The 23,357-nt window shown below is 24.8% G+C and overlaps 1 protein-coding gene across 2 annotated transcripts in view; it reads right to left on the bottom strand.

Moving 5' to 3' along the window:
- CYLD (ubiquitin carboxyl-terminal hydrolase CYLD) overlaps positions 1–23,357 on the bottom strand; it is a 42,582-nt gene that overhangs the window by 18,392 nt on the left and 833 nt on the right. Inside the window, exons 1-2 of one of the 2 annotated variants that reach the window (XM_067272471.1) lie at positions 17,283–17,305; positions 3,767–4,268 (exon numbers count right to left, since the gene is read on the bottom strand). In XM_067272471.1, the coding sequence (XP_067128572.1) occupies positions 3,767–4,268; positions 17,283–17,290 (510 nt within the window). In that variant the 5' untranslated portion in view covers positions 17,291–17,305. Of the gene's footprint in view, positions 1–3,766; positions 4,269–17,282; positions 17,306–23,357 lie in introns of those variants that run through there. The other variant, XM_067272472.1, reaches the window with a different exon arrangement.

Below are 23,357 nucleotides of genomic sequence, written 5' to 3'. Positions count from 1 at the left end.
AAACAGCCCACTAGCAATTATCTATATACTCTAATGCAAGTGCATTTAGTTATTGCATAGTAGAAGAAAGATATAGCATGGTGCAAATTTTTGTATCTACACCCTGTATATTCATATAAGAGTTTCATTTTTTCTACATATAATAAAAACTTTCAAGTAAAATTTTTAAGATGAAAAATAAAGATATTAGACTAAATAATTGTTTATTTTGAATATTTTTATTTAAATTTTTTAAATCTAATTTATTGTCATCTTTTCAGGACTACAAGTGTAATAACCTTTTCCAGAGTCAATCCAATTACATTTTTCCATCTTTTATAAAATTTGATTTTTAAGTTAATAATTCAACAAAAAGCCAATGACCAAGTCTATGACTATCCACAATATTTAAAATCAAAGTTCAGCAATTTTAAAAATTTTAAAATAGACCTATGCATTGTTAAATAAAAACAGAATAAAATTTTAATAGAAATTTATGATTATAGTTCAAAATAACAAATCAAGACAATCAACATATGTTAAATTATAATCAGAATAAATTTTCAGATGTTATTGAGCTAAAAATAGAAAGTTTATTATATCAAAATCATAGTTTACTGGGTTAAATAAAAGAATCAACATTGTTCTCCGTAGTCTCAGCTACTGGAACTAATAATGGTAAAAGTATTTGTTTTAGCAAAATAGAAACATTTATAATATAGTAAAAAATGAAAAAATTAAATATATATAAATAAAATTTTATTAAATTTTATGGATTTAGCAATAAGTTAAAAGATATTCCAAATTAAAGCTGTCTTATAAAAAATGTAAAATTTAATAACTCTAGATTAACTGATTTTGGCATAAATGACTTTTATATAAAATTCTGTAAAATTAAAAGTATAGGTTTAAAGTCAAAACATAATTTAATAGTTTAGTAAACCATTATAATTTTCTTTGTTGTTTTTAAATCAATAAAGTCAAAAATTAAAATACAATTCTGATTATTTTTTAAATTATAAAATAAAAAGCTGTAATTATATTTATAAGTAAAATGAAACACAGTAAGCTATCAATTTAACAGATTAATTGAGGAATTGAGTGTCTGTCATTGCCAAAAGTCCATTAAATCAAATGAATTTTAAAAACATGTATTAAGATTAGTAAACTATTATATTATACTATACTAATAATAAATTTAAAATGTACAGGATGTGTTAGAATGTTGTTATGATGTATAAGTATGAATTAAATAATAATATAATGTACAGTACTTTGAGTAATTTATACCTATTGACTCTATGTTCCAATCTTTTAGAATGTTCTGTTCATGAATAAGAAAAGGTTTTAAATTTTTTCTATAGGATAGAAAAATTTTGTCCATTAAATTCCATCTGATAAATCAAGGATTTACTGAATTTAGAAAATATATTTTATTTGTCTAAACATTTTACTGTTTTGTTAATATTATAATCTATGAAACATTAATACTTTTCAATTAATTCTGTTTAAAGTTCTACTATATAATTATTTAAAATTTGATTTAATTTCTGGTTTTACATAAAAATGGTTTTACTAATTAAAACTGATCATTCTGCAATCTTTGCAGTTATTTTTTTCATTCAGTTTTCATTGAGATTGCATATAGCATATTTTACATACATTAAGTCAATCAAAATAATTGTCTCTACATAACTTTTCCCACCGGTTTAAAAAATTTTGATAATTTAATCAATAAGACAATTGGCATTTGGAATTTTTGTATTTAAAAAAATATTTTTTAATCTGCATGATTTAAACAATCATATAAAAAAATATATCTAATTTAATTATTGTATTGTTTCATTTTTCACAATTTTAATCTGGAATATTCAAATAAAAAATGAAATAGTTTGGAATATATTCTCCTCTCAATCATATGAATTATTACACTGTATTCAATAATTTTAATATAGATGAGAAATTTTAATTTTGTTATATTAAGAATACAGGTACTCCTCACTTTATGACCTATCTACTTAACGACCAATCGAGTTTCAACCTGCAATTCAGGAAATCCCCTTTCTCAGCTTGAGTGTCGGTCAGTGGTGAATGGTGACATGCACACTAAGCGTACTATAATAGGCTAATAGTGTGCTATAATAGTCTTTTTATGAATAAATTTGCAGTTTGTTGCATAATTTGTATAATTCTACAACGATCCTATATTCCCGGCACAAGCTCCTCGCTTATCGACCAATTCGCTTAATGACGTAGTCGTCGGAACGGAACGTCGGTCGTAAAGTGAGGAGTACCTGTATTTAATATTTTTTAATAATCATTTCTCAGCACATAGAAATGGAATTCATTCTAAAATGAATAGAAAAGCATTTTTATTTGGTATAGTTAAAAAAAAATTAATAAAATTGGCAAATGAAAATAATTCATAAGATGAGAAAAACAATTCAATAGAGAACAACTATTATTTAAAAGAACTTAAATCAACGGAACTAAAAAAGTAATTAAAAAATGAATTATTTCCTAATCATTTTTTAGTTTTATTGATTTCAATTCTTTTAAATAAATTAGTGATGCTTCAAAATACATAAAATTCAACAGAATATATTATTGTGTATTTAGTATACTATATCCATTATTAATTTATTCTCGTTAAAAAGAAAATGATTAAGGACAAATTAAAAATAGAAAACTTTGATCTAAACTTTATAGCATGATTTATATTAGAGTTAGAGTTTATCTACATATTTATACAGTTGATCAAATGATATTTTTCAGAACAACAGAATCACAAAAATGACAGCTATTAGAAAACAATGAACATTCTTATATCAGAACCTGAATCTAAAACTATTGCATAAAATGTTAAGAAAAATAAATAAAGTTTTTAATTCTAATAATATTTACAATCATTATTTAAAGATTATTCATTTAAACTTATTAATAAATTAAATCATTTTCATAAGTTAAATTGTTATGTATTTAGTCTTTTCGAAATAATCATTGGAGTCTTATTAAATACAATGTACAAATACCTCTAAATATTAAATTATTATTGCATCAAGTAAATTTTTTAATATTACATTCCAAAATGATGAGTTTTGGAAAAAAATATTACATAATGAAAGCCTCGGTAATATATGTATTACAAATTTTTTATACATAAACTGAATAAAAAGCACTATTACACTTTATATAATTAAGCAAATAAATTTGATAAGGTCAAGTTGTTAGATTGTAAGTTTACATAATATATGTAACATGTTATTTGTAAAAAATATTGCAATATGCCAATTTGAAGCAAATTAACATATTTTATATATTAATTTGTATAAAATAGTATGTTAAACTGTGAAACTGAATTATAAAATATAATTTTCCTATTTAAATAAACTAATAATAGATAAAAATATATGTTTAAAATTTAAACACATTGAAATGCAATTCTAAACAAAACAAACAAAAGCTAGATAATAAATTCAAAGAAATACTCTAAAAATAACTGCAGAAGTTAACTATAGATAAATGTTTTCTTGAATATTTCTAAAACGATTTTATATCCATTTGTAAACAATTTGCCATTAAAAAATAATAATATGGTGAAATTTAAAAACAGTAAATTGTAATTTATTATAATAAATTACAGCAAAATAAAAATAAAGTATTTTCATTTTGCTATAATTTTTTTTCTGATTTCTTTATTTTTCATGATTTAACTCATAAAGTTAATACTATCTATCTTAATATAAAAATAAATTCAATAATAATAATAAAAAAATTTTAATATTACCAATAATTCAACTCCAAACATTATTCCTTTTCCTAATTCTGGAACTGGACCGCAATAGCAAACAATACCTTCTACTGATTCCAGATTATCATTTAAATATACATCGACTTTACTTCCTTCTGTTATTAATGTAGCTTGTTCTAAAGCAGAATTATCAGCAAAAACTTTCAATCTTTCTCTAAATGGTATTATTGATAATAATAGATCTGCTTCAAAGGGAGTTAATTCTTCAATTTCAGATCCACAACACACTAAATATACACTATCATGATCTAGAGATCTTAAACACAGAGCTGATTTATTTTTAATTGCAATATCATTTCTAATTTCTTGTAATATACAACCTGTTGGCAACTGAACTTCGGTTTCAATAGGACTTGGTCTAGATGAATTTGTATGAAAATCATTACCAATTTTCTTCCCAAAACAATCAGCACGGAGAATAAATCTTCTTTTTCTCATTGGTTCTTGATTCATCATATTAACCACTTCATTGAGATAACTATTTTAAAAAAATTACAATAAATTAAAAATTAGGTAACTGATTTTTTTTTGGTAATTATATTAATTTAAAAATAAAAATTATTTTATTACCACAAAATATTAAGTAATTTATTTTATCTTATGCTTTTTATTGATTCATAATCAAACTTAATTATGCATTAATAAAATTCTTTAATGTAATGAAAATATATGAAATAGTGTTAAACATTACATTATAATGATTTTTATCTCATTTCATACAAAATAAATTAATAAAAGTCAAAAGAGAGATAAAAGTTTTATTAAATCTTGCAATTATTTCGTGATAATATACCAAATATTTTTTTTTTACTTAATGCAAACATAAAAATTTGGTTTTTTAGTGTTAGGAATGCATAAATTAAAAGAAGTACAGCTATAAAAGCAATTAAAACTTAATTTCAAACATTTTCAGTATACTATATATAAAATACCCCTGTCAGAAAATTGAACTATAGCACATAAAATGAACAGATTAAAATTTTCATAATTTTATACAAACTAAACTTTTTTCTTAAGATGTTCATAATATCAATATCTAACATTTTTCCGTTTTTATATTTAATACATCTTAATACAATTTCTGTATTTTAAATTTGTAAAACATTTTAATGTAAAGTCTCATTATAATTTCAAATTTAATTAATTCTTTTCACATGCTTTAGTTCAATTTGTAAATTTCCTGACAAAGATATTTTGTACAAATCAAAAATGTTTGAAATTAAGTTTTATTTTGTTTTTGTGTGTTTGTTTAATTTATGCATTCCTAACACCAACAAACTAAATTTACCTTTAAATTCTAATATGTATTTGTAATGCCTTTTTCATCTTTATTTAGAGATTTTCTTAATTTTAATACAATTTTTAAAAATGTAAGTACATAATTAAAATAATTTTTAAATATATATATATATTAGCAGATGAGCCCAGCCATGCTCGGGCAAAACGTAACAATAGCAAAGATTATGATTATTAGATTTTAGCCGATCTTACCCATTTTCACAGGGTGCAAGAATTAGGTCTCCCTCTTCCGAGACTAATTAGAGAATTTTTACGTGGTCTAAAAATATGTTTGATTTTCTGCAAAAATGCAAAAAACCACATCTAAAATAGTACAGTAAAGCCAACTTCTATAAAATAATCCTTAACCCTCTCCTTCTTCTCTGCGGGGATAATTTCCAAAAATCCCTTCTTAGTGTGCATTATCAAGGTGTATCCTACTAAAACACAGTCAAAAACGCAGAACAAAAAAAAATTATTAAAGTCATTATTGAATTTTAACCGAATAACTCTTTAGTATTCAAAAAGGTTTTTTATTTAAATAACCTATAAAATAAAAAGAACCAGAAAATTTTTCACTATAATGGAGAATTAACTAACTTGATTTAACTTGATAACTTTACTTGAATTATATGGTTGATTTTAAATTTTAAAATCTAAAAAAACTTAAGACGGCAGTAGTCACCGCAGGAGGTTGTTAGGACAATATTTCAAAAATTGTCCTATTCAAAACACAATATAAACAAAGTGACGAGTAAAAATATATTTTTGCTAGTATTGTATTTTCTATATTACATTTATCATCATCAAGTATTTAAACATATTAATAAAAAGAATAATAGATTTCATTCTTGTCCCATTCTTATTCAATTAATTTTTCTAAACATACAATGAAAATTATGTAATATGAAAAATAATAGCAAAATATATTTTTATCATTAATTTTAAGTTGTTTTTTTCTGTTTTTTATACTTTGTAACAGCATAAGATATTTTAGAAATACTCAATACTAAATCTTTATTGTGTGTTATTATTCTGATTAGGTATTCTGATTAAAATAGAACATCTATATATATATAATCGAGATGGGTTGATGATGATAATGATGATAAGTGCAGAGCCCAAACAGTTAGGAGTTGAAGGTTGAAATTTGATACACAGTTAGGGTACGTCATGAGAACGTACACTAAGAAGGGATTTTTCGAAATTCCCCCCTGGGGGAGAGGGACAGGATTAAGGCTTCAACAATGGTAGTAACAATGGAAGTGTTAAGAGAAAACGACAGGCAAGATTTACAGGTGCAGATGTGGTTTCTTGCATTTTTGCAGGAAATCAAACATATTTTCAGACTCATCTAAAAATTCTCTAATTAGTCTGGAAACGAGGGAACCTAATTCTTACATTCTGTGAAAATGGGTAAGATTGGCTATAATGTAATAATCTTAATCTTCTCTATTGTTACTTTTTACCCGAGCAACGCTGGGCTTATCTTCTAGTAAATCTATAATCTATATTTCAACATATATCCATGTAAAAAGTAAAAAACTGTTGTCATGTAAGATTTCATTATTCAAAAGTCTATCAGAGTGTTTTCCCATTCTTAACATTAGAAGATAAAAAAAAAAGAAATAAAATATACGTAAAAAGATTGCAACTCAATTGTCATTTCATCTTTTACTTTGTCTTGATGGTAGTTTTTTCAGCAATATTATCTATCATTTTAGAGTTGAAGCTAAAAGATGCTGAAATGAAAATGTTCAATTTCATTGATTTATCAAAATGCCAGACAAAAAATCTTTAATGTTGCAAATCTAAGGATTCTAAATTATTAAATAAAATTATTCCTACTAATTTTAGTAAAATAAGAAATCCTTCAATCTATCTTGATTAAGAATAAAAAAAAATATATACCAGATCTCAAAAAATTGGGGATCTAGTATTAAATACTTTTAATAATACCAAAGTTTCAAAATCCAATAGCAACAGGAGGCTTACATGGCATATTCAAAGTTATATCATGTGTAAATATATTCTATGCTAGTCTTAGAGCCACCGCAAACTACAGGAAGTGGGAGCTAGCGTACACTTGGTTGCGCTCCCAAGCCCTGCCTTTTTTTCTCCATGAGGCTATGAGCCATTTTTGCTAGGTAAGCTACGTGGACAAGAAGCAGCCGCAAACTACACATTTGCCGGCGTAACATAGTCCACATGACGTGGATTCCACAGATGTGAATTGGCTATAGAACAAAGATTTTATTATAACCTATACTTGTAATCAGTCAGTTTTCATTCTGAACTTTGAAACAGCATGGGAAAAACATGCTTACTAGTTAAACCTAACTAGGCTTAACTAGCCGAAAACTATTTATATACAATGTTTATACTATTTTCTTTTCAATACTGAATGTATTAATCATGTAATTTATGTACATTGATAAAATTCTATTATTTCTTTTTTGAAATGTGACATGTTCATATAGTCATCAATCTTCATCACTCTCTTTTGCTAGCGTGACTGTTCTAGCTGTTGAATTCTGTCAACAGTGAGCATAGGCTCACATTGCTGCTCTAGCAAAGGAAAAACAGCATGGCCACAAAGAAAGGGGAAGAGCCTTTGACATCATCAGATGTGCTAGCGCACGTTTGCTAGTATTTTGCTCTCACAAAGCGCTAGTCTACGGCAGCTCTTAGACTGTAACATAACTGATGTTTGAATATGTAATGTAAATCTCTCATTGCTACTAGATACCAAAACTTTGGTATTATTGAAAGTGCTTCATACTACATTAAGACTCCATGTAGTATACAGAATTTTATTATTTTATAAATATCAAATCTAATTAATTATATATATAGACCTCAAATACAAGTATTAAAGAACAATTTAAAATATATATATATATATATATATATGTATAATTAAGAAGAGAGTAAATCTGACCCCATCAGAATAAATCTTGAACAACAATGTTGAAGTGAAATAGAATGAAACATTATAATATTATTTTCATCTACTAGTACATATTTTCTACTATCAGGACTTATTAAACTGGTTTTAAGAATTCTGCAACACAGTTTCACAGATCAGAAATTTATTTTATTTGATATACCTGTTGAAAATAAATTTCTGATCTGTGAAACTGTGTTGAAGAAGCCTTAAAACCAGTCTAATAAGTTCTGATAATAGAAAATACGTACTAGTAGACAAAAATATTATTATAATAAATTAAGGATATTAAGGCATATTAATTTAATTTAGAATAAAACATGTTTATTGATATCAGTCTTTAAGGCTTTCTAAATAAAAAATCAAAGAATTATTAATTACTCTCTCCACTAGTTTAGTGATTAATAAGTGTAAAGAAAACACATTACATCTCTTGATATGGATGCAAAATAAAATAGATCTTTAATATTAGATATAGATATAGATATTTTATATATCTATATCTATATCTTAAATATAGATATTTTTGCTATTCATTAGCTTTAAACTTAAATTAATATCTATTAGATTTAATGTAAGCAGAGCTCTTAATTATAATTTTGTACATTTAGACCTCTTTAATTTTTTTTTAATTATAATATTGTTTTATGTTTATATAATTTTACACTAAAGAAATATAATTGTAATAAACTTGAATGTACTGTACATCATCACAATGCAGGACTAAAATTTTTATCAAACAGCAAAAAGCTTAATTTTGAGAGTAGTGATATAAAAAATTGTAAATGCTAATAACATATAACATCATTAAGTCTGACCACATTCAAGATATGACACATGACCCTGTCTATCTTCCAACCCCTTCAATCTTTCACCACCAAAATTTAATAGCATCAATTCCCCTTATACACAAACTGCCGAGCCAAATTTCATTCCTTAATCTTCACTCCATCCTGAGATATTTACAGACTCTCACATGAATCCATGGAATGTCTTTGCCTTTTTTTTTTTTTTTTTTTTACTTTTTTGGGTTTAGGGGTCTCAAAATGTCGAGATTTGCAAAAAACTGAAAAGGTAAAATTTGATATGATTACAATACTTCCCTTGTTATGTATACATAACAGCCGGTAAAGTAAAATCATATGACTTCCAGTCAGAACTGGAAATCACATGATTATTACATATTGTATATTGTTAACTTATTCAGGATCTTTGGCCTATAACTGGTCTTGATTTTCATCAATCTAATCCATTCTTAAGATAAACATAGAACAAACAAACAGACAGAGACAGTGCAATTTGAAAACTGCAGCCCAATAAATATATAATAATATGAAATTTTAAATTTAAAGTGGTAGCTTCTATAGTTATATTGTACGTTCTAAAATTTTTAAATTCAAAGATTATAAAATCTGAAGAAAAGCAATCTCAAAATATTAAACTCATAAAATTCAAAAAGAGTTTATGTCTAGAGAACCTAATTTTCAGAAATTGCAGAAAAACTGAATTCTATGAGCACACTGAAAGATATAGCTTTCATAAGTGGACTAAATAAGTTGTAAGTTATACAAGTTCTTTTCATTTACAGGGAGTGGCAACTGCATTTTGGCATAGTTTTCAAAATAATGGGTAACAAAGACTTTGGACTTCAGCCCATTCTGAACTCAACAAATGTGAGATGGATTATTTCTTGCAAATTAATGTTATTTTTATTAAATCCCCTTTGTATTTCTATTTCATTTGATATGCAGGTAACTTTCTAACATTTTTCTGTTTCATGATCAAATTTAATGCACAATAGATGCAAGAAAAGCTACAGATCGCATCCTGTTTTCTCAGTCTCCATTTCATGTTGACTGGCAATTTCATCACTCAATATGTTACCTGGGGACTCTTGGATACTTTCATATAAATACTTATGAGTTTTCCCATATTGTGAACTTTAGCAGCTGTTTTAACAGGTACTAGAGCATTATATAATTTAAGAGCAGCTAAGTTTGATATTGCATTATTACACAATATGCAAAAGCTGGTTTCCACCTATGAATTTGTTGGCTTCAATCTCATGTTTGTGGTGTTCATGATATTGTAACATTTTGTACTTCAAAACTTGAAAATTTTAGGAAATGCCATCATCTAATAATATGAAATAAAAATATTGTAGTTCAGCTCTCTGTTATAAAGTTTTAGTAACTAGATGTTGCTTGAAAAATTTCATTAAACTACAGAATGACTCATTTTTCTGGAATTAGTTTACATGATTCTGTTACCAACAAATGATGAGCAACTGGCCTTTGAGACCCAATTTCAGGCATAAATATCAATAAAATGTGGATTTCAGCACAACACAAGATTTTTAATTCATAAATTTAGTGTAACTTCTTGAGGTTTAAGTTGAACTTTTGTTTTGATAGAAAAATATTCATTCCAAAAGTTAACATGTATAATAAAATATTTATTTTTATTAAATATTGAAGAAATGTTAAATTATACAATTTAATTAAAATATGGATAAATCCTTATTAGAATAAACGGATACTAAATGCAGACATATCGCCATCTATTGGCAATATTAATTATTAAAAACTTTTACTGTAATATTGGTTTAATAACAATTTATGTTTATTTTTATTTTTGAAAAATTCTATGAGACTAACATAGATGGTACAAAGCACACATAACTAACATGTTTTTCAAACTAACAATTTTTTTTAACTAATATATTCTATTGTATTTTTTTTTTCTTAAAATAAAAAAAAAATTCAGAGAAATCATCTAAAATTTATACCTGAAAGTAATCAATTATATTTTTATCTAATTTTCTTCAAAACTTTTAAAATAAATTACCTTTATTCTATATTTAAATTAGTCTTTCAAATCCTACTTTATTGGAGAAGACAAATTGCAGTAACACATCTGTTGAATTTTCTCTGGAGAGTGGAGATTTCTTTACAAATTTAAATTAACCATTTAAGATACAAGTATCTATTTGGGATAGATTTTTTGTGACTTATCTCTCAATAAATACTATTTCCAGTACAAAGTGGTTGTGAAGTCCCTATGTTTGAAACTGCGTATATCTACCACTTAGAGATTATCTTGACAGCAAACTGAGTTGACAATGAGTTGGACATTTACGTATGAAACAGCCTCCTCAAAATCTTAACTGAACAACATTGTTAAGTTTCCACATTTCACATGCTTGAGACATTGTGAAATAGAATATTTCTTAGCTCTGATTTACAACAGTTGAAATTTTAATAAAACAGCTATCAGAGATTGCTGTAACGACTTTCAACTGTTAACATGGAAGATGATATACAGACTACTCTGACAACTCAAGAAATGTAAAATTCACTAATTTTGATATCACAATTATATAACTATATTTTCCCAATTCTAAAATGCACTTTTTTTAAATCTATTTTTATTTGTCCTAAATAACAATCAAAGGTAATCATGATCACGTGGTGCATTATGTATTAATACATTAAGAAATATAAACATTTTCAGCTTTAAAGCTCAACGTTCAAAAGCACTTTGATGGTAATGGGAGTTTCATTTAAACTCATTTTTAATAATTAAAATGCTTTCAAGACAACATTATTATGCATCATTAAAATGAAAAGTTATTGTTAATACAAATACACTCACAACAGCCGTAAATGAACGGGTTAAATTCAGTACTAGAGCTGGGCATTAGGCATGTATTTGCTTATATTATTGGGTTTCATTGATGTATATTTACTGTTAATACAGAAAAGCATGAAAATAAAGCTGCCAAGCATTACCTATTTCATGGTATTTGTACTTTTTTTCTAATTTGTTATTACTCAACAAAATTTAATATTTAAAAATTTTTCATTTCATAAAGAAACATCTTAAAATTCAAAATGTTTTAGAATCAAAAATAAATAATTATGATTATGGTACCATATATGTACGATACTGATGATTAAAACAAATAAATAATTTTTTAGATTTTAGATGATACATGTTTAAGGTTCATGAGTAGACTAGTGGTTTATGCCAAAGAAAATGAAAGTATTTTCAAAATAAATCATATACTAACACAGATACCTTTTTTTTAATAAGTGGAAAGCAAATAAGACAAACGTGAAATAAAACAAAAGTGGAAAGCAAATATCTCATACGGCTCTTTGTTATATTATTATAACAAAGAGCCGTATGAGATATTTTGATCATCAATAACTTTGCAAAAATATCTTATATCATATCAAGTAAAAGACACTTAGCAAATACAATTCTGTCTAAGTACAAATATTGAAACAGATGTTAAAATGGATGAATCAAACATATCATGTCAAATACTTCAATGATTTATTATTTAATTGAAAATTTTAATAAATATAGTTCATATCTGATATCCATCTTTAGAAAAATCTGTGAAACATCAAATCTGATTAATATAGCATTGGATCTTCATTAATCATGAGATCATTTGATTTTACAGGTTGAATTTAAAGTCTCCTGTGTTCTTTTCATTCCAAAAGTACTAAAGATTTATTATTTTTTTGTTAATGTAGGAAGTCATGCATAATCACATGAAATTCTGTTGACCTTGAAACTTATGCTGTTAAACAGTGCTAGCAAGCAGAAGTGCTGTTAAAATTCCAGTAACAAAGTTAAAGGAGTACCATTTATCAGTCTAAAACCATTTTCTGGATTCTTAGTCCGCATTGTATAAGCAAATATTCAAGGTATTAATCCTTTTAAAAAGTGAACTTTAAATTCGTGAGAAGTAAAAGTAATTGTTATAAGTGATCTTGAAATTATTTTCAAGATGAGCAAAAAGTTTGATCCATTCTCCATTCACGACTTCCTATGCAACTACATTAACAAAATGAATATATCTTCAGTACTACTGAAATGAAAAAGAAAAGTACAAGGAACTCTGACTCATCCTGCATATACTAATCATCTAAAATAGGAAATTAGCTTGTTGTATTGCTAGTATATTTATTGTCAAACAACAATTTGATAGAAGAATTTGACATCTTTCCAGCAGTTTTAATTCATTTTGTCTTAATTATGAATGAATGAAACTGAATATTAATAATTCCACTGAAAAATAACCAAATTAGAATGAATTAATTAATATTTGTATTTACAAAATAAGTTTGCTGTTGTATTATATAGCACAGAATTCATTTATTTATTTGTGTTGATATGTTCATTTGTAAATCTCTTGGCTGTTGACTATTGACATTTCAATCAAGCATATTGAATGACTTCATAAATATATTTTTGAAACTATGACAAAGATTTTATTTGAACTGCATAACAGCAAATTTATAAAGGAAAGGATATGAATATCAAAAATAAAAAATACACACATATTTATTCAAAAGTTACAATATTAAAAATAAATCAGTTGATATTAATTTTTTACTAAACTCAAAAAAATAAATTTAAAAAATTTAAATTACATAATATCTTTAAAACACTCTTATCTTATTATTAGTCATAATAATCAGAACTCCATTTCTAATTAAAAGTAATATGGATACAAACAGGAAAATCTGATGGAAAAAAGAATTGTAGATAAAATAAGAATAAGAATTACATATAAAATGAGAAGAGCATAAAATTCAAATATCTGTAGCACAATGATAGAAAAAGAATTAATCCAAAAATTTCCAGTGTATTTTAAAATAAAAGTTTTCTTTCAAGTTATTGATCCTCCTTATCTAAATAAACATCACTAAGCCCAATAAGTAAATAATGAAATACCAACATTCACCTTAAAAATTGGGCTAAAAATTGACTAATTAAATGCTTCCTTATCTTTTATTTTCATTATAAATATTGAAAAAAGTAAACAACCTACTTCTAATTATAAGTACTGTACTTTAATAGTCAATCAATTTTAAAAAAAGAGCAAATCAATTTATATTTTTTACATAAAAATGCTTTATTTGAAAAAACTATTTTAATATAATTATCTTAATATATTATTAGTCTTCTTAAAAATAAAACTTAAAGATGTTTAACAATTTAAAAAATATATATATGAACTTTGAACTAATAACTAAAGGCACAACCACATAACATTTTATTTTTATCAAATAGTTTATCTTTCAAAATAATTTCTTTAAGTAATGTAACTTGAATTCAATTATTTTTCCAAAAATCACTTTCAGAAGTATAAGAGAAAGGAAGAAAACCTACAGAATAAAATCTGAAACAGTACTAGAAAATTTTTTAATAATTGATTTATCTTAACAAAACTTAGCCTGATAGAAAGTTTACTATAAAAACCTGATATTAAAATAATGCAAAATTTACATAAGAAATAATTTTGTTTCATATTGTCTCAAATCCATTGTGTTTGATCAAATATTCAAAAAATTTTAATAAAATTATATCAACACTTCTTATTGAGCTGTAAAGGCTAATTTAATGACTGGAAATAAGGCAATGTGGCTATAGGTAAGTATTCTTTACTTCACAACTGAGTGCATAGGTAGACACTGGGCATCTTTAACATCACTCTTTTTATTCAGGAAGATCTTGCACACCAATATGTGTTATGAGCATATGTCCCTCTTCCATCAGCTTTTCTTTAAGACATTTAATAGAGGTGCTAACTAATACACAAAAAATACATATATTTACAGTTAAAATTTCCCAACAGTGCACTGAACAGCATTTAGTTTTCACATGGAATAAGTCAATATAGAAAAGTGATTAGGCCACCATCTAATAATACAATACACATGGTATGCTGTGTGGCTATGCATCAGTATGATCGATATGCTGGTCTCCATTGTCAGCAGTACGCTGAAATAGTCAAATCGTACATTTAATGACAGCACTCAAAGTTTTGGAGACCAGCATATTGAGCGTTCTGTAGTTTAACAACACAGTGTACTGTGCATATCATAGGTTCTGAGAGATTTTTGAGTTATTCACTATGGTGTCGGTCTGCGTGTCACTTACAAAAATGTCTGCTAAAGTGGTAACTAACTTGTTTTTGTTTTCAATAAAATTCCATTACTACAGAAGTCTCCATGTGAAATATAATGTCATTCTGCTGATTAGTTCCCCAGTTATGATGTCAGATCAAAACTGATGCAATGCGGGCCACAAAAAATATTAATGCGAGCCAACGGTTACCCATCCCTGCTGTAGAGTATAAGAATTAATTCATATCTGTAAATTATAATTGGTTTATCATAATTATATCAAAATAATCTGCAACTAAAAAGTAAATAATTTTTTAATTATTTTGAATTATAAATTTTTTGTAATTAAATTATTTTTTTAAAAGTAATCTTTAAAACTTCAATTTTGTAATGTTATATTGTTAAATACATATTTTTAGGAATGAAAACCAATAATTTTATCAATATATTGTCCAAAAAAATTTGAGAAATTCAACTGCAATCAGTGGCGTAGCATAGTGGGGGCGGCAGGGGTGGCCCGCCCCGGGCAACACTTTTAGGGGGCGGCATTTTTTCACAATAAATAATAATATCATCTTGTAAAAATTTGAACCATTCCATTTCATATTTTTATCGCACCTACGATACCAATAGAAATGAGCACGAAATTTTTCATTACTTATTCTGTGATGAAACTGGGGAATCCCCTTTCTTTAAATGAATGTATAATAATGACATCTTGCTCATTGTAGCGACTGACAACACCGTCTGTACAGTACAGACGATGTTGCCAAGTCAATACAGACTGTACTGACTTGTAGGGATTCCCCGTATTTTATTAAGAGGGGGGCGAAATTTTCCTCCGCCCCGGGCGGCTGACACCCACGCTATGCCACTGACTGTAATATAATTTTTTCCATTAAATAAAACTAGTGCTTTCATGTTTTATTTTCCATAAAATTACAACTTTATAATCTTTCAAATCGACATCAAAGATTACCATATTAGGTATTCTCTTCTTTCACATTAAACAAACAAAATAATATAAATAATACAGTATCTTGAATTAGATTTCTTTAAATGCCATTTCTTTTGAAAAATAAAACTAAAGAAATTTACTTTGTTAACAGAAAATCAAAATTTTAAAGATAGACAGACATGCTTTTATTGTTTAATAAATATTTAAACTGAATATAAAAATAACAGTAAATGAAAATTAACTTCTAATCCAGTTAAAAACAGAATTTTAAAACTAACTACAGACAATTATATAAATAACTAAGGTTAATTGAAAAACATGAAAAACTAATTGAGTTTAGATAGTTTGTTAATGATTTAAAAAAAAAAAAATGTTTAAAAATTTCAAGTCAATGAATTTTTTATATTGTTACTAAAAACAACAAATAATCATTTGTAAAATATTAAAAAAATTACTTATAATTGAATTTTAATAGAGCAAAATTTAATCAAATTAAAATATAAGTTCTTGAATATTTTGATATGCACTATTATATAAAATATGAAATCAATTAAACAAACTTTATAATCTTCAGAACAATGAACATATTAAATAAATTTAATTATTAGTATTTGAATAGTTTATAATTGGTTAGAATAGAGACCTTCAATGCATCATATAGTAAAAAAAACTTTTCATAAAGGTGTATATTTCAAAAAATCAAACGTTATTTCATATCTGTTTCAAGAACTATTTGTCTTCAAATGGAATTTAACTTTGTTATAATAATAATAATATATAATTATATAATTTTAAGTTGTATTAATCTGACATTAATGTATTATAAATAATTTTTGTCAAACAAACAATAGATATTCTAAAACAAATTTGTTTAATAAACAACTTGATTTCAAATCATATTTAGAATATTAAAAGAAAGTTTATTAGAAGTAATGAAAAAACTATTACTTATTGGTTTACTGAAGGATATAAAGAGTGAGTCAGGAATAAGTTTCCACAAGAGAGCACTGCTGGGAAGTGCACCACTTAGGAACTTGTGTTATGTGACGGTAAGCCTTATTTTTTTTTGTTTTTTGTTTTATGTATGCTCTTTTGTCTAACTCCCTGTAACAGCCTATCCAGACACCTAATCATTGATCATTAACTTACATGAACATTCACTATTGGTAAATCTTATCCTAATGTTTAAGTCAGCTCTGTACTCTCATAGATGATTTACAAAATGCAACCTAGAATTAAAATAAAAATAGAATTTACAACTATGAATATTGAAGCTTGTACTGTAAGAAAAGTAGAAAAATTTATTAAGTGACACTAAAAAATTTGACAGGCTTATAAAAACAAAATAATAACAGTGCCAATGACAGAAATTTTGCTCACCTGGGCATCTCCCAGAATACCCCCTACTGTTGTTCTGTTGTGGATTCTTATTCCTGGCTCAACCTATATCTGAGCATCTGAGACTCATTTTTTTTTTTTTTTTTTTTTTTTAAGGATTTTGGATTTAAATGTTCTTAAAACCCATTTATGCTAAAGCAAAGAATTCAAAAACACTATATTTGAATAAAAAGCTCTGAAAATTGAACATACATATAAAAAATGTTTAGATAAATTCTATATATTCATTAATCTCCAATAAAGCAACAAATAACAAATTAAAATACTGCCATATTTTGAAAAATTTTAATGAACAAATAGATATCATTTACATTAATCTAATAAGTAGTGATCTAGATCAGAATATGAATTTGAAATTTCTTGATTTTCTTCAACTTATTTTAAAAATATTTTTATAGTCAAGCTATACAAATAACTATTTTAGATATATTGATTTGATTTGAAACTAAATTTTTTAGATATATGAAGTTAGACCATTAATTATTATAGATCCTATTTATTTCCTAGCAAAGGAAATTAATGGAATAGAATACAAAATAATACTAATAAAGCATATGTTGTTCATGAATAATCATATTGTAGAAGTTAAAACTGCATGATTCAGAATTAAAAAATGCATATAAAATGTAAAAGTAATATTTCTTTCTACATTTGGAAATAACCCAATGAGATAGTGGAAAGTTTTATGGTAACATGTATAATAAAAGACTAGCCAAATAACAGAAACAAATCAATAATCATTTTTCAGTGTAAGTTTTCTATTTAAAATAATAAATGATCCAATAATCACTAATTCATACAGTTTATTATATTTATGATAAAAGAAAATAGAAAAAAATTTTGGTTATGTTAAATTTTGTGTTTAAATTCCATTAGTGACAGTACAAACAATAATATAATTGTTTACATTTTACATACATTTTCACATAAGAAAAAACTAGCCACTATGGTTACTCAGCTGAATCAATCAATGCATCTTTAACAATAGGTAAAGATGCATTGATTAATTCAGCAGAGTAACTACAGTGCTTATTAATATGGTAACAATGGTCAAGAAATATAAGATCATAACTATCCATGCCTGAAGATAGCCTATTAACAAGTTCAAAAACATTAGTATTATTTAAACTTCATCCACTGTTAAATGTGGATTGATTAATTCAGCTTATAAAGTATGTCAAAAAATTATAGAAAAAAGGTTTATTGTTAATATTTAAAAAACAGTTTCATCTATTGTAACAAAACATTTAGTAAATGATCATTAAAGTATTATGAATTGATTCAATAATTCAACAATTACATTCAGATTGTTTTAGACATTCAACAATAATAAGAATTTACATGTCAAATAATTATAGAAAAAAACAATACTCTTTGGATTTGATATCAAGTTTTCCCTTAAATCTTGTACATTCTAGTGGCAAAAACTGCATATCAAAAATAAAAGTAATTAACCACTAAATTTAAAACCATTAGTTTTGATTTAACTGTATAATCAAATTTTGATTGTCCCATTGGTGAGTGGCCAGTGTGCCTTGAAAAACCGAGCTCAGTGAAGATGAAATGTGCTGTATACTTAAATTACAGGCTTATGGAAAGAAATATGAAGAAATATCAAAGGAAACAAGTTGATCATTAAAAGTAATCCACAAATTAGTGACAGATCTAGAGAATTACGGGAAACAAAAGTGACCAGGGCCTGGATTCACAAACACCTCGTATCGTAACTTTGACAAAATTCATCATAAGTTGCCAGATGCAAAAAGGTTTGTATTCACAAAGCACATCGTATGCTACAATATTGTAAAAAGTCTCGTAACTACTATGATTTCTAAGAGTTCCCGTAAGTCTAGGTACTGGTGGTCGAGTATTTGGTTCTATCGATAGATAATCAATTCAATCGTTTTTTCTGATTATTTCTTCTAAACTTTTCTGATTTGAAACTTTTAAGATGTTATCAAATGACAAAAAAAATTGGTAGAATTTTTCATAGTGGAATTAAAACTGTTTATAAAATGTCGAAAAAAAATCTTATTCATTATAATTTAATGTTATTTTTTTTTAGCCAAAAAAACTATTAGTTTGTCAATTTATTTCAAACTTTGATATTTTTATTAATATAACTACAGTATCAATTTTGGGTAGATTTAGATCTACACCTAGTTTGGTTACATTTTTAGGTATTGTTAAGAAATTTTAAATTACCATACTGTACAATTTTTTTTTTAAAATTTGTCCAAGTTATGAAAAGTCTGAGTTGGCAGGTCCAAGTTAGTAGGGGTTTACTGTACTAATAATTTTTTTTTTTTTTTAACTTCTTACTTTTAATGTCTTTATAAGAAAATAACTACAATAATGACTGTAAATTAAGAAGTTAAAATTTTAAGTTCATTATTTTAGAATGTCCAAAGCAAACTGCAGAAAGCAAGATTTTATTTATAAAAAAATCATTTTTACTTCATCTTAATACAAAATTTTACAAAATTTTTTCATAGAAATTCAATTAATAAACTTTTTAACAGAAAATACAGAAAATCAATACTATTTTTATTAGACTATCCACCTTTTAAAATTAAAAGATTTCAATTATTAGCTTTTATACTTACATAATAAAAATAAAATTATTGTTAAATATTAAAAAATTATAGGAATTTAATGTTTTGTGCAGTTTATTTTTTTTTAAGTTATAGATATGATTATTAATTTTTCATTAAAAAAAATTGATTTTCTTAATTTTTATAGGTATCTCTCATACAACAAGGCTCTTCTACAGTACAGTTTCAGAATTCAGGAAATTGTCTGTACAAAATTTCAGTTTTCAAGTGCAAACTCCATTATTCAATATTTTTTACTCAAGTAAGCATAGTTGTCATCTCAAATTTGCTCATGGTTTTTTACAATATTGAAATTTTCAATTTGTTTTGTGCCTTTCATCAGGTTTACCTTAATGAAAACTGATAGTACAATTTTTCTCTTCCTTGTCCTAGCTTTCTCATCAACCAGGTATTGTTGATGTTCCTTTCAGACATTAGCACTTATTAAGACTGTCACCGTGTTTTGGTTTAATAGATTAATATTTGTATTTAGTAAAGTTTATTTAAACATTTTTAAGTAAGTGTTATTAACTTTTTTAACCGTAGTTAAATAATCATTTGTAAAAATGACAAACAAAATACAGTGATATCTCAGTACTCGAACTATACACAACTTGAACAATTTGGTATTTGAACACAAATTTTGGAGAAAAATTGCTAGATACTCGACTGAACAAATGAGGGCCCTACAGAACAAATTTTCAATTAATAACATATTTTTATTTTGTCATCATCCATAAAAATTTTTTATGATAAAAATAAGAAAAATGAAGATGTATTTCTGACCAAAATGAATAAAAAACAAAAAAAAAACAGATGACAATACTTTCTAAAAAACACCCTCATTTAACTAAAATTAATATTCACATGTCATAAAATATTTTTAATTGTTATTGTTATTCAATTATTGATTGTTTTAATAAACATATTTTTCTTAGTAACAAAAAAGAGCAGTAGATTTTTGTTAACTTTTGGAACCTAACCCTATGTTTTGCATCTTTTGTTAATCTTTTGTTTCGTATAGCACGGATTCACATAACACAGCACTTTTTTTGAACATAACTATTGCATTATGCAAGGTACTTTTGATTTCTCTACATTATACACTGTACTTTTTTGATTCAGTTCATTAGTAATCATCATCTATTAAAAGTGATTTTAACAGTTACTTAATAGTAATTAATATATAAAAAAAATTAAATCTGCTAATAAATGCATTCACTATTTTACTTAAAATTGTTTCTTATGAAAATTATTTCAGTGTATCAAAAACTAGAAACATTTGAATAAATTAATTAAAAAAAATTAATGAAGTTATTAAAATGTAAAAATTCAATAAATTCAACTAATTCTTAATAATGAATTTTACCATATTCATTTTATTATAAATTTTTGAAATTTCTTTTTTGATAGATAAATACAAAATTATTGCTTCTTCAACTGATTTCTTCAATTTGCCAAGTTTTATCATTTTTACAATGATTTCTATTATTTTTATTTTATTATTATTGCTGAATAAAAATTTGTTTTATTATATTTTCCCTATTATATAACTACTTTTATACAATGTAAAATTAATTTTAAATTTCATTTTATTTCTTATAAAATAAATATTTTATTAGTTCAAATAACAAAATCCATTTTCTAAAACATTATTTCTTATTAAGACACATACGTAACTTTAGTCAGTTTTTATTAACAAATACAATTTTTTTTTACGGCTTTATAATAATAAAAACTAAATAATAATAATAATATTAATTCAAAATTACAATATACATATCAGATACAACCAGTTTTTGGTATATCAAAATTCAATATTCAATTATCAACTAATAATTTAATTACCTGATTATTTTGATACAACTTCTTATTAAATTTAGATAAAACTTAAATGCTGTTTATATATATATTCATCTTAAACTTTAAATAAAATAAAATAAAATAGATATATATTTAACTTATTGACTCAATCGGTTAGTAATCCAAAATTTTTGCTGATTCATAAGTTACATAATTTTTTTTTTTTATATAAAGCATTAGTAATATATTTTTTTTAATCAATAAGGTCTGCAACCTATTTCAAAGTGAAATTGAATAATGCAATAAGCATTTATGTTTTCAATAAAATCTAAAATGGAAACAGTATGAATAATAATAGTAATCATTATTATTGTTGTTGGTATTATTACTACTACTGATAATTAAATAAATAGTGTTCATCTAAGAAATGTCTAATATATTTTAAATAACAATAACCATAAATGTTTAAATTACAAGTGTAAATAACATAATTCAATTAACTCTTAAACTCAAATAATTTTTATTTTTTCGTATATTTAAATGTGTGGAATTAAAACTAATTTAAAACATATTAAATAAAATCACTAATAATTGGAATTTTTACTTTTAAATTTAAAGGCAAAACTATTCTAATAATATAATATATTAACTTAATTTTCTAATAAAATTACCAAAAACAATTTAAAGTTTAGAATTTTGAATGCTGTATTTAAAAATAAACCTAGTTGCATACATAAATACATTTTGTTAATTTCAGTTATTGTAGAGATTATTTTGAGATTAAAGATTAAAGACGACAATTATGTATTAATAGAATTATAAAAAAATTATTGTAATAAATTATTCAAAGTCAGTTTAATTGATATAACTAAAACTTTATGTTGTTATATATAATTTATAATTTGATTATAGATATTCTGAAGATGATAAATCAGACTTGCTAAAACATTTAATTAAATAATACATTTTAGACTTCTAGAAATCCAATTTAATTTATTTTGCAATAAAAAAACATATTTAAAACTTAGAATACAATTACCAAACAATCTGCCAGATTATCCAAAGGGTCATTTGGTAATACAAATAAAACTCAGGTTGTTTATTACAATATTTTTAATATAATATATACCATATATCCACACAAATAAAAGCATGCTCTTATATGTTCTCTTGTTTTGGATTATCATTGCTATGTCAGTGTATATTAAATATATTTCAACAAATATGTTTTCTTAAGATGTTATAGAAGAAAAGCCAAAACCATCTTAAAAACAAATGTGAATTAAAAATTTTAATAAATTTATATTTTAATTGCTAATTGTTATGAAATTAAAATTTATATATATTATTAATATTAAAAAGTATTTTAAATTTCTAAATATAAAAACAAATATCCTTTTAGAAATTATACCACTTTTTTATTATAAATTTGTGTTTAGATTTGGAACACACTTGATCCTTCTAAGATACCTGATGACATCCTACACATAACAAAAGTACTTATTCTGTGATTTACTATTAAAAGATGGTTTACCAATAAAATAAAATCATTTTCATGTTCTCTAAGTTACTTTAGCTGTTTATTCTGCAAATATTAAAATCGGATCACTAAATTTTATACAGCATTAAAATTATGAAATATTCTAAAAGTACATTTAAC

The sequence above is a fragment of the Centruroides vittatus genome, unplaced genomic scaffold (genome assembly GCF_030686945.1).
Source record: "Centruroides vittatus isolate TY-2023 unplaced genomic scaffold, ASM3068694v2 contig_439, whole genome shotgun sequence".
In the NCBI taxonomy this organism is placed as follows: Eukaryota; Metazoa; Arthropoda; class Arachnida; order Scorpiones; family Buthidae; genus Centruroides; species Centruroides vittatus.
Note: the sequence above shows the minus strand (reverse complement) of the source record. Positions and strands in the feature narration are given on the sequence as shown.